The sequence below is a fragment of the Pyrgilauda ruficollis genome, unplaced genomic scaffold (assembly GCF_017590135.1).
Source record: "Pyrgilauda ruficollis isolate IOZ18807 unplaced genomic scaffold, ASM1759013v1 scaffold12, whole genome shotgun sequence".
Lineage (NCBI taxonomy): Eukaryota > Metazoa > Chordata > Aves > Passeriformes > Passeridae > Pyrgilauda > Pyrgilauda ruficollis.
In genome coordinates, this window is record NW_024510321.1 from 18,005,836 (window position 1) to 18,019,298 (window position 13,463).

At 35.7% G+C, this 13,463-nt stretch overlaps 1 protein-coding gene across 3 annotated transcripts in view; it reads right to left on the bottom strand.

The window, feature by feature from the left end:
- Nucleotides 1-5,031: 5,031 nt before the first annotated feature.
- The window catches only part of STAM (signal transducing adaptor molecule), a 32,786-nt gene continuing 24,354 nt past the window's right edge, over nt 5,032-13,463 (bottom strand). The window contains exons 11-14 of one of the 3 annotated variants that reach the window (XM_041487234.1): nt 12,255-12,309; nt 11,770-11,923; nt 11,232-11,253; nt 5,032-9,967 (exon numbers count right to left, since the gene is read on the bottom strand). In XM_041487234.1, coding sequence (XP_041343168.1) covers nt 9,831-9,967; nt 11,232-11,253; nt 11,770-11,923; nt 12,255-12,309 — 368 coding nt within the window. In that variant the 3' untranslated portion in view covers nt 5,032-9,830. Of the gene's footprint in view, nt 9,968-11,077; nt 11,254-11,769; nt 11,924-12,254; nt 12,310-13,463 lie in introns of all 3 variants that reach the window. The other 2 variants (XM_041487225.1, XM_041487244.1) reach the window with 2 other exon arrangements.

Here is a 13,463-nt window from a genome sequence, read left to right on the forward strand (position 1 = left end):
AAAAAAAAAAAAAAAGAATACCAGTAACAAGCTATGGATAGCCTGTCGAGCTTAGCTGAAAATTCAGACAAAGTATTTCTGAGTGATTATGACAGGCTGAATCTGTAGTCAAGATCCACTTAACAGAACAACATCCCTTACAGTTTTGCATTGGGAGTCACACTGAATGAAAGATTGAAAAATCAGTGAGGGAAAGATTACTATCCATGCAAAGCATATACCAAATGGTGATATCTGTATCAATGCCTGAATACAGCATTCTCCTAACAAAGAAGACAAAGATCCTTTCTTACCAACTTTCTCAAATGAAATACAATCTCTTTGGTCTTGTGCTGCAGATACTGATCCTATGCAAAACTGATTATTATTCTTAATAGAAATTAACCCAAGACTATTGTACCTCAGGGACTGAGTCCTTTATTTTCCAAAGGACTTTGTAACACCAGTGGGAAAAAAAAATAGAGACAATTTTTGATATTCTAGTAAACTCTGTGTACAAGGCAGGCTTAGATATTCTGTGAATATGTAGACAACGCTAGAGCTGACCTGAAGGATCCCAGAGTTTAAGAGGGAATCATGAAAGGGAGACTATTTTCTGACTTTGTTGATAGGAAAGATTTTTAAGCCTACAGGATTTACTGTTGTGGAACATGAAGTAGAGTTGCTGATAAAAACCAGCAGTGATGAGCCAGGAGATCATATTCCTTAATAAACAGTATTAAATTGAACATGTAGGAGGTCAACATTGTTTTTCACCTGACTGCTGCCCACATGTGAAACTGTATTGCAGTGTAATAACAACAATTCTTAACAACAGTTAAGAGCAGGTTGTCCAGGGAAGTTGTGGATGCCCCATCCCTGAAAGTGCTCAAGGCCAGGCTGAATGTGGTTCTGAGAAAGTGGAAGGTGTCTCTGTCCATGACAGGAGGTTTGGAACTAGATAATCTTTAAGGTCCCCTCCCACACAAACCATAAATATTATTATATTCCATACCAACTTCCACTGACAGGAAGGTTGGAACTAGATAATCTTTTAAGGTCCCCTCCCACACAAACCATTCCATGATTTTGTGAATCTTGAAAGGAACACACAGCGTATGGCAAACTACTCATGAAATTTTATGATGGACTTGCCACACATACTACAGTATTTGCGCTTCTCAATCCTGCAACAAATAAAACTAGCGAGTAGGATGGAACTATCAGCATGTATCATTAAACAACTTGGAACCAAACTTTGATCCCTAAGAACAGAGGTGCTTCTTTCCTGGGTTAAAATCTGGCCAATTCCCTTGGTGAAACTGCACCAGTGATGAAGAGAAAATAAAGTGAGTAAGAAAGCAATGATCCCAAGTTAATTGGCAAGGTGCTGTGTAAATGATACCCAGTAGGCCAAAGGAATATGGCAGAAACATGAAAAATACAAAGCCCAGTCACAGCAATTGTATGACCAGTGATGAGGAACACAGTACTTCAGAGGTTAAAGATCAGGACTGTCTGCATTTCAGAAAACAAGGTAAAAACTCCATAAGACACCGGCATTATGTGGAAGGACAATCTGCAGACCGGAAATATCCAGAGAGAGAGAGAGAAAGGTTGTATGTATGTGTATACATGAAATTAATTAATTTATTATTAACCATTAATATTTCTGGGCATGCTTGCTGTAAGGATCAAGTATGAGAAAGCATATGAAAGGAGATAATCATTAAGAAATACACGTGCTACATGAATGATTGAATATGTACAGAGGAGAGCATGGATTTGACTTTTTGCATTGCTGCTGGACAGGATCGCACTGAATGCTGCTCAACTCAGTGTTGTTCACAGATACACAAAATTGTTTCATGCTGCCTACTGTGTGTCTTGAATAAAGAAAGCTTTGGAACAAATCTGGTGTCAAGTTGAGCCTCCTGAATGGACAAATTCAAGGAGTCTAGTACTGGGATGAGGCAATTAGGAACTGGTCTGAGCAACTAGGACACATAGCTGCCCCCTGAAGTGATCAGTGGGATTCTGAAACCTTGGAAGGAACAGCTAACATTTACAGAAAGCCTTGATTATCCGAAAGATAAGAAGTGCTTGAGTAGAAAGCATGTCTGTTTTGAGAGAACAAGCTTACTAAAATAAACAACTAAATTAAAATCGCCTACTTTATACTTAAGTGAGCAGGAAGAGCTTTAAAAATTCCTAACGCTATATCCCCGTGGATATAGCAGGGTGTCATTAGCCACACAATCAGATAATATAAATCAGTACTACAGAGAAACTTCAAGAAACTGGCTAAAAAGTGAGATTGTGGACTTGAATAAAGCAAAAAATTCTTCACTATTGTTTTGCCTCACCACACCAGGAGGAAAGGGAGTTCTCTGAACAAACACACCCCTAACAAGAGTTTTGTAGACACCACCCATGATTTCTCTGAAAAAAATAACCCAACCAACTTATTTGAAAGTTTCAACAGCACATTTCAGTGAGATGCTTGTTCCTGACCCTGTGCTCAAACTCCAGTTCAGAGAACCATGTCTTCTCTGCCATTCTCTGGAGACTTCCCTTTGTTCTTATGTAAACCAACATATTTTTATGAAAATCATTGTATTGCCTATAAATCATCAGGCCATATGAGTTTTGCTGAAGGATTTGCCTAACCATTATTCAGCATCAGCTATGACAATATTTCACAAGGCAAAGAAAAAGACTAATTTGGGGAAATTTTGACAAGTCTAAAAGCCATTAAAACCAAGGGAACTAAAAGTTCACAGTCCTTTAAAAAGCACAGTAAAACTAAATGATCACACTCCTTTAAAAAGCACAGTAATTTGGGACAGTCTGACACACAGACTGCAAAATAAAGCACGTCTGCATAATCCACAAATACCTGAGGATGCATGAGTCAACAGGGGTGAGCCATCACAACGGATCAGAAACAGATTCCAGTGTGATTTCAGTAGCAGTCAGTGTCATTAGTAAATCAAGCTTCGAAACCGTGAGTTGCCCAGGTATGTATGTATTGAAGGCTTCAATTCCTTGATATGCATGCTTCCTGTAGCCAGAAAGTGATAAAGAGACACTGACCAGCCAGTTTGTGCTGCTGAGCAGTGTCCCAATGCCAACAGGCTCTGCCAAGCACCCTCCACCTTCCTGCTGCGTTCTTCTCCTCTCCAAGGGCCCGAAGCACAGCTGCTAAGGCAGTGGACGTCACCAACATGGGAACATGGGGCGTAGGCAGCAAGCTGCATTGTTTGTTAGCAATCAAAGGTGCATGCAGCAGGACTCAAACTCATGCTGAACAGGGTTAAGCAAAGTCAAAGCAAAATATTAGGTGACACAATCACCACATTCCATATATTATATCAGAAGATTGTATGCTAAAAATGCTCTAAACCTTTAACTCAAAACACATTTGTCTTTTTTAGCCCTACATGATTATCTGCATTAGTGTGTGCTGCCCATGTACACTCCCAGGGTTGATGTGAATTTTAAAGAGTACAAATCAGCCTTAATCAGTGGAAGTTCTCCCACAGGTTCTCTCATAATGGCTTAATTCTCATTTCTCACTTAAAACTTAGATCACAATCAGTATCAACAAAAACAGACTTGACTTAAAATAATCTAGAAATTTAAATTCAAAAATATTGTGAGAGAGAAAAATCTTTATCCTGCAACAGAGTAGAATAAGACTTCAAAAACTATTTAGAGTAACATGACAATTCATTAAGGTCTCCAGCTTCATAAATGTGATATGAAGTGAGTGCTATGAAGAGAGACTTGAACCAGTTCTTCAAAAGTTTGAGTTGGCTCCAGCTCCTTAAATACAGACTCGTGCTTATATTACCTCTTGCCCAGGTTCATGGCAACAGATTTTACAATAAGCTTTAAGTACTATGAAACAAACTCTCAAAATCTATTTTTATTATAGGCATCCCAACAGAAATGCTTTCTATCTAAGAGATAGGCAATAAAGTAAACTCAACATTAATTGCCCCTCCCTGTTCCAAAACACAAGTTTCATTTCTACACAATCTGCAGAACTTTTAATTCTGTCAACTAAATAGATATTCTCTTGAAAGACAAAAATTTTCCTACTGCACTAACCCACAATCCACATAACCTCTTGTTCTAAGGGGTTTGGCTCATATTTTTAGGAAGCGACCCTAAGAACACTTTAGGAGATAGAGACAATACTAAAGAACTGATACTGCTGCCCACTGCTCCCAAAGTCCCATGCATGGTGTCTATAGCAATTTAAGCAAGAAAATTATGCTTAACATTGTTTTAAGAGCACAGCATACAGCTGTCAAGTCTATTAAGCTTCAATTCTGACAGCACTTTAAGATTTATAAACCAGATTTTAGCCTGATCTTCAAGACATTTCACATCAATCAAAACACCATGTTCTATATTATTTTGTGTTGCTGTCATCAGAAATGAACTGTCAAGCTACCATAAAATCAGCTTATTCATCTGTAACCAACATCAGACAGTACAGACACAGTCGGTTCCATTTGTTCTTTAAAATCCCTTTAAAATACCAATGCTGTATTTACCAAAAGATAGAGGACATGCAGCATACTTGAAATAAGATCTACAGTGGATTATCTGAGTTAGCTGAAGGAAATTAATGACAGGTTGTTTAAAAAAGATAATGTAATTTATGTGTAAGCATCAAACAAGAGCAAAAAAACCTACAAATCCTCCCCAACCAGAACAAACAAAAACCCCACCTCCACCTCATCTGAAACCAGAAAACTTAAGTACTTCTAATAGACCTTGCTTATTGTATCTTTAATTCTTTCCAGCAAAAGAAGCCCTTTTCAGATTATTATTCTATAAAATTTATAAATTGACTTTGCAACATAATGAACTAAATACTCCAACTTTAATATTTTGCATTCATACCAAAAACAATTAACAGTTTTTACAAATAGTGTTATTTACTAAAACAATTCTTGTACAACAGTGCAGTATATCTAAATATATACATGTGCCAACATCAAAGGGAGCATTAAAACAAACAAAGCCAAACAAAAATGCACTTTGCTACTGTGTACACTTTATTAAAACCAAAGCAGACTGCAGCAGGTTTTTCTTTTTCGTGACATAGACAAAAATTATTTGGATTCCAGAAGAACATGCAGGATAGAACAAAAACTGCTACCACCTTTTTGCCAAGGAAGCAGCATGAAAAGGGAACTTTAGATCTGCAATTTACATAGTAGCAAATGGAATGTTTTTAAACACAACCATCCTAATTTAAGAAACAAGGCTTCAAAAATGTACATAGTGTTTTTTACATACTGAAGCAAAAAGTTCAAATGTCAAGGCCTTCTCCATGTTTTCTTATGGTGTTGGACAGTGTATGTATGAAGGTCAATATTCTTCACCGCAGCTGAAAATGAGAAAGGAGCTGTAGTGTAGAGCTGTTCAGCTTTACTAAGACTGAATAACAGAGTAAAAAATGATTCTGCCTGCTGTTAGCAATGAAGGTTTTTGTAACTTTTATTCTACCTTTATCTTTAAAAATGTATCTTCCAGCTCTTAATTGGAAAAATTATGCTCCCTTGTTCTTTAAAACAGATACATATATGTTCTCCAAAGGAAGGTGCAGTTGTGTAATTCAAAGTGCCAGTGTAGCTGCTCTAACTAGAGATGACTTTTTTCATTCTATGAACCCCAGCAGAGAAGGAATAAGACAAGACCTTTGTATATAAAGACTGCACAGATATCTTTGAAATATAAGTGAAAAACAAAGTGATAGAGACAATACTAAAGAAAAATTGGAGAATGAGGTATTAAGCAGTTCTCCAGTGTAAATCTGATGTTCCTGCCATCTAGAGGAAATCAGAGAACTATAGTAGCAGCCTAGAGTCGATCAGCAAAATATGTAGATAGTACTAAAAGCAAATCTATCTCTGTTACATCTAACCATTTGCAATCTGGCAGAATTTTCTGAAGTTCAAATTTATTTCAGTTCTCCCTGCCTCAAAATTCATGAACAGTATTTTGACATAAATACTGTGACATGCTGCTCCACACCTGTTGAGAAGCATGCAGGAATTCTTACATTTTGCTCCTTTTTACTGCTGTCTCTATGTGCTTTGGCCAATGACATTACAGACACATTTACACAGCACCAGTTACTAAACAGAGTTGGGCAAATATATTGTGACTGTTCCTGCAGCTGCACACTCTGGAACACACTGCCATGATGCCAACACAGAAAACTTTAACATAGTACCCCAGTATTTTTCTTGGGAGGTGTTACAGTAAATCTTGACACCTTTGTTGTGCCCACATATATTGAGATGATACACATGGCTAAAAAAATTTTGCTCATAGAAGTGAAATGCACAAAAGGCACTTTCCAGAGTTTGCTCCAGTTCATGCTAACCAAGACACTGAAATGCCCCTTCTGTAGTTAATTAGCATTATTGTATTTCTTAATGAAAGGGTTAAGTAAAAAAGGGTTATACAAAATATCTGGAAGACATTTTAGCCTTAAACTGACAATTTACATGTAAAAAAACAAGACATTCAAAAATCAGGTCTTCTATTGGAACATGAATAACATTTCCAATGATTCCTTACTTTCAAACAGTTTACATTCTGACACTATTTAATTCCTAAAAAGCTTTTCCACACAGTAGCTGTACGTGTACTTTCCCCTGCTCACTAACATTTCAGTGTTCAACACCATAATAAGGTAGAACATAAGTGAACTTGTACAAAAAAAATGCATAAAAAAAGAATCTGAGAATAAATCATGGCAGAGAAGCACCAGCAATGGCATCTCCAGGTTCATTATAACAAACCAGCAAAGAGGAGGTGAACTGAAGTACCATTTCTAAGCTATAAAAGAGAATATGAGAGGATGACTGCAGGAATTCATGCAGTGACAGCATCTAGCAAAGTAGGAGAAGGCATCACTTCAGAGTATCAAGCATACAGGGCACAACCAAGCAGAAGGACATTTTCTGATAAAAAAAATCAACATGAAGTAACACAGCTCCAAATTCAATTTAATCTGAAAATTGCATGTGAAATGGAAAATGTAGGTTGCAACAGAAACACTAAGACTTGGAACCTAAAATTATAGTGACATACCCCACCAACTGTAGACAATGAACTTTGATTCAAAGTCAACTAAAATTCCCAGCCTGCTACAGGAGATACCTTACAGCAGTGACTTTAATAAAAGTATGACGGAAAATAGAAAATGTCTATCTTTTTTCACAACTTTCATTATATTGAATTCAAAGGGGCATTGAATTTTAGCAAGTGGGGGTTTTTTTCATGACGAACATGAAAGGTGATTTTAATTTTCATAAAAATGGATGAATGACCAAAATAAGCACGTTGGAGAGCAAAAAAACTGCGATGCACGTAAGGGTTCAGTATTCCAATGAGAAACCAGGATCCAACATTTCTGTAATCAAGGCAAAACTTCAAAAGTTTTAAAAACAATGACAGATTACTAACAAAACGTATTTTTTCGGGGTAATTTCTGTATGGAAGTTTCACATTAGGGAACATGTGACACAACATGTGAAAACCTAAGAATACAATTGTTAATATCAAAAAGACTATCTTGATTCTTCAAGCTTCTCCTTGAATCAGGGACTAAGAACAATGGAATGAAAAAGAAAAATATTTTCACTTTTATGTATAAATTATACATTTCTATACATTGACTATCTGATTTTGGAATAAGACACCTAATGCACACAGAGAACACTATCTAAATTATACTACAAGTCCTTTCTAAAGACATTACTTCTTCAATCCATAAAAAGTCATCCATGACAGAGTATGTCAGATTATTATTTTTTTCTTTAGTATTTCCTTTCAAATTTCACAGCCTTTTGTGGTCACACAAAGTACTGAAATAATTAATGAAAGTTTGCAAGGATTCTTAAAAATTTTAGAGAAAACAAATATGTGAAAATCCTAGCATTAGATCAACCAGCTGGCTAGAACATCCCCAACTGGAATAGATCAACCATGGGCACGTTTTGTAACCACCTCAGTCAGAAGTTATGCAAAGCAGTCATCTGAAAGTATCTGGCAGAACAGTGATGTCAATTAAAATAGTGAAACAAAGGCATGTCAGGTAACTGTGAACAGATGCAGGAGTATATGGGATAACAGAGCTCATTTTATAGTATAATGTACAATTGCAACATTTAATTCCAGAATCATCACAGTAAAATATAGTACACAAAACAAACAACTTCTGACATACACACAGGACTAAAACCAGATCTGATGTTGAAACCACCCAGTGCTCTAGTGGAATTAGAGCTGCTGGAAAAGGTGAAACCAGGATGCATTACAAGATGGAATACAAGCACAAAGTAACAACAGTCTTTATACAAGAAACTCTGCTCAAGCACACATGAAATGCTGCCTTCCATTACCACATTTCTTTTGCAGCACCTCATTCCCAGAAAGAAAATACCATGCTTTAAAAAGTTACTGAGGAACACAAGGGTTTAAAACAGGCTAAAGCATGTTGCTGCAGAAGAAAATTTAAAGTAACCTAAAAGTGGATTTAGATGAGATGCCTCATGAACTACTCAAACTGTAGAAGGGCTAATAAACTTAAATGGTACAACTGGAAATTGAAACAGACATTTAAGGCAGAAGTGTTTGTGTTAGAACAGTAAACAGAACAAATTGTTAAGCAAGGCCACAAGAGATATAATGAAGCCCTGAAGGTTTGTTCAGCAAAGTGATTTACATGTCCATAATTCTCCATGTTCTAGTTAAGAAGACTTGAATAAAATAGTGTAATTCATGTTGTGTGTTCCAGCTTAAAACTCCTTTGTTTCTCTTTCACATCAATTCCTCTGTCTTTCTTTGGTGTAATCTCTACCAACACACATAGAATACAGTTCTGGTTCTCATTTTAAAAAACAACTTGGAAAAATAAATTACATGCTTCTCATGATAAAATGCTGTTGTATTTCATGGTCCCATGATTTGTTTAGCAGCCTCTGAATAGTAGTTTGAAGTTAGTAATTATGTCCGAAGCAGAATCATAATTTGCTGTTATCCCCCCAAATTATTTACTAGTTAACAAGTTTACTTTGGTAGATAAGCTATCTAATAGTCATGATACACTTGTGTTCAATTCAAGAAGTAGTGAAACTTAGTTAAGTTTATAAATTCATATATAGACCTTAGCTTGTAATTGTAACCATGATATGCCGAATTACTGTTTTTCCTGCACTGGAAAAAGACATTGCATCTGTCTTAAAACTAGACAAAACTATGAAATATGGTTGTCAGTTCATGATTAAAATTAAATAGTAAAGCAAATTATTTTTAAACATTGTGTTAAATATATTCACATGACCACCATAGTTATATGAAATGGGCACTACTGCAATCACACACTATATGTACATAACATATATGCCACAACAGTTTGCAATGGTTGAGTTTTCACAAACTAGCCAATTTAACCATACATAAATAATCTTGTACCAATTTTAGACATTTTAAAAGAAATTAAATTTTCTAAATATATCAGTTCTTCCGCAAAATTAAAAAAAAAATCCTAAAAAGTCAGTGCAAATTGAACTTGTTCACCAAGAGAGATTCTTATTAAGCTGAGGATAAACAAAGTTTAAGAGATTAAATGAAGGAACTCATAGAATCGCCAACCGCCTTTAGCAGAGGTTAAAGAAGATTAGGAATCAGAAGTCCTGGATCCTATAGCAGAGCCTTCTGTGAGTAACTGTGCTGTGGTTGTTGAGGTGGTGGAGGCTGTGGTTGTTGTGGAGGTGCTTGCTGACTGCCTGCTGTCTGTGGCAGAGCTGTAGATGCTAAGTTATAGTTTGGCACCTGGGACATATTAGTTCCAGCATTCTGATAAGCAGCAACATCAACAGTACCAGGTGGTGGACTATACACTGAAGGCTGGTTAGAGAAGGTACTTCCAGCAACAGAACCAACCATTGCACTGCAAAGAAATAAAAAGAAAATAAGAAAAAATATTTAAAGTAGAATTAACAGTTTACCAACAGAACAGCAACACTTTGTTTCTTCAGTTGTTCTATTTATACACAGAAAAACTCTGGACACACTGCATATTTAAAACTGTAGCCAATGAGTATTCCCATTAAAACTCAAACACACTCTTCAGATTTAAACATACTAGTAGGTACTCCCCATGGATTTAAAATTAGACCATGTATCTGTATTTCTGATTTATTTTAATGTGCAACATGGAATACCATCTATCTTCCATTCTGTTCATGAAAAAAACCAAAACCCACCAAACTCTTTTAAATAGCAAAACAAGTCAGATGAATATGCAGAAACACATCATCATTGTATGCTTTACTATCCCAAATAAGTACCTTTGGGGACAAGGACTAACAAATACATTAATGACTCAGATGTCTCTCCCAACTTTTTACAATAAAATTACTTTCCACAGAGAGTAAACAAAAACAAAAAAACCCAAACAAACAAAAACCAATTAACAAAAACCCATAAACCTTTCCACAATATAGGTAACTTAACCAAAACTTAGCATCTTTGGCCACCCAGCCAATGCAAAAAGCCTCTTTTAGCTTCCTTATTTGGGCTCAGTCAGTATTCATAGCCCATTCACTTCTTTTCCCAAAATGAGCAGCTTTCTCCCCATTCTTCTGTGGTAAGATATTTGACAAAGCAGCAGTAGAATTTATGCTCTCAGAAATTATGCAGAGCCAGCCAGAGCAGCATATAATTTTCACCATTAAAACTATATTAAAAGTTACTACTAATACTACAAAATCATGTCTGTATCATTTTCTCTATGTTTTTTATATAAAAAGTATAGAGCTATATAAATTACATATTTTGTATACAGAAAATTAAAAACTACATAAAATTAAAAAAACAATTGAAAACTTAAGAAGTTTGTCAGGAATTTTTACCAAACACACGACACCAATAAAAAGCACTCTGGAAATGATTGCACTAAAGTATCTTTCAGTTGTGTTTATAATTATACTTCTGTAATTTTAAAAAGAGTCTCTGTTTAAATTGACTTAAACTTGAATAAAAAAATGCTTAAAATTACTTTGTGTAAGATGTCTGTGCAGGCTGCCCAGGAATTACTGAGCTGGCAGATGGAGTAACTGTGCCTTGGCTGAGAGAAGGGAGCTGTTCTGGAGGAAGATTGTAACCTTGAATGTGGCCCATCTGTGCACTCCCTGCCACCAAATATGCATTACCTTGAGTTTGCCCTGGATAAACCTAGGAAGTTAAATAAAGCAGTATTAGAAATAAAATACAAGAAAATTTGCTATTTAATATCTGACTTTAGAACTTAAAGACTTCTCAAATATTTTTGTTTCCTTTTTCTTTTTTTTAAATATCAGTGAAGAGCATTTAGCATTTGAATTACTGAAGTTAAAAATGGTAATTCTTTCATAGCATCATTTTCATGTTGAATTATCCACGAGGAGATAGGGAGAAATGGTACACCTTTGGTTGTTTATTTTCTTTGACCCACTATGCAAAGCCCTGGCAATTTTTAAATTTTATGCTACTTAAAGTCCAGGATGGGCTTTTTCTTTGATCAAAAGGAACTGAACAGAAAAGTACTAAAAGCATTAGAACCCACAAAAGAAGATCATCCAAAGCTTGTGGCTGAAAACAAACTTTTTCATTTTTATTTTTTTACATACTGTGCAAAAAAACTAAGAGAAAACACTGCTCACTCAGAGAGAACTTGATAAGGTCAATGGCTGTTAAAGGTTACGTCCATACCTGAGAGCCAGAAACACCAGATGATGGCATGTAATACTGCTGGTTTTGTAGTTTTGCATACATGGAATACATTGGGTCCTCATTCATCAATTTGTTATACAAAGAAAGAGCTTCCATTGCTTTAACATTGAGCTCTGAAAGTTCTGAATGTTTCCTAGAAAATATATATTACAGTTCATCTTACAATTTAGATAATTTCATTATAGGACAGACAACACAGAGTAATTTCATGAAGTGTGTTAAGTAACATTTTTTTACTGTGAAGTGATACCTGACAAGTTCCAGAAAGCCACATGGTACAACACTATAAATTATTATGTGACTATGGGGAAAATAATCTTCAGACCTCTTCTCAGAGAAACTACTAATAAATACACATCTTTTCTTTGCCAGTATTTACAGAAATTAAGATATTAACAAGTAACAACTCTGCTTTCTAAGAATGAATTTTAATTTTGGTCAAAGCACATGACATTTCTTTTTACCTGTCTATATCCTCCAGTTTTTCATCTATGAGAGGTCCCATCTGGTGGCACATTGCTAAAATAGCAAGACATTAAAATATATCAGAGTAATAAACATTTCTATACTGCAAAGTCAGAAAGCAATAAAAAAATTAGATAGAAATAGATGCTAGTCCAATTTTGTTGTAGTTTATTACTACAATTTGTATGTCAAAAAATTTTTAATAACAGAGGTAGCATCATGACCAATTTAAGAACGAGACCCAGCTAAAGTTTTCAGTACTGGTACAATTTAAAAAGTATATTTTAAAATAAAAATAAAGTGTCCTTTATTCCTAAAAAGTGAAACAAAACACATTTAACATCTAGGAAGTATAAAACTGAAATTATTTTGCATAAAAGGTTCATGTGAATTGAAAGGTGACCTCTTCTTAAAGTAAGGGGATTTGGCACTGCAACCTAGATCATGTGCACATCCAACTTTACCACAAGTAGACTATGAAAACAATGAAAGAGAAAACTGGTTGCAATGATTCAATCATCTGCACATCAAAGACACTAATTGCACATTAGTCTCATTAGAATTCTGATTGGGGGAAGGGGGTTTTTCAAACCACTGACATATACAAAAAGCAACACAAAATCTTACCAGAATCAGAATGAAAAAGCGTTAAAATAAAAATGCACCCCATGCCTCCCTTCAGCACAAGGACATGGGGCTCATCTGACTGCCAACCAAACTATAGCTAATTAGCAGAAAGGCAGAGTTTGTAAAATATAAAATAAACAGACACAGAAGCTGAAAGGGAAATTTAGAATATTAGAAATGCAGAAGGTCCTGAAAACATCTGAGTCATGATGAGTCGAAGGACATCATTACTGAGTTCCTTGAAGGCAAGTCCAGGTGAAAGAGGAGTTGTATGAGAGGTACCTATCTGCTTCTTTGAACCTGGGATCAGTAATACATTGGCAAAAGTGTTGGTCAAAGATGTAAAAGCTGTTTTGCCTGTTTTTTGTGCAGCACAAAGTGTGGCAAAAGGCATGACAAGGATCGTTTAGATGTCTGTTAACCTGATGACTGCTCTGCTGCCAACCACAAACTCTGGGCTCCTGAACACATTAGGATGAGCTCTCCAGTTCAAAGACATTTTGTGACTGGACACGTGGATGGCAGAAGAAAATGAAGGGATTTTTCCATCAAACATTGATCAGCATCTGCCATCACTGGTA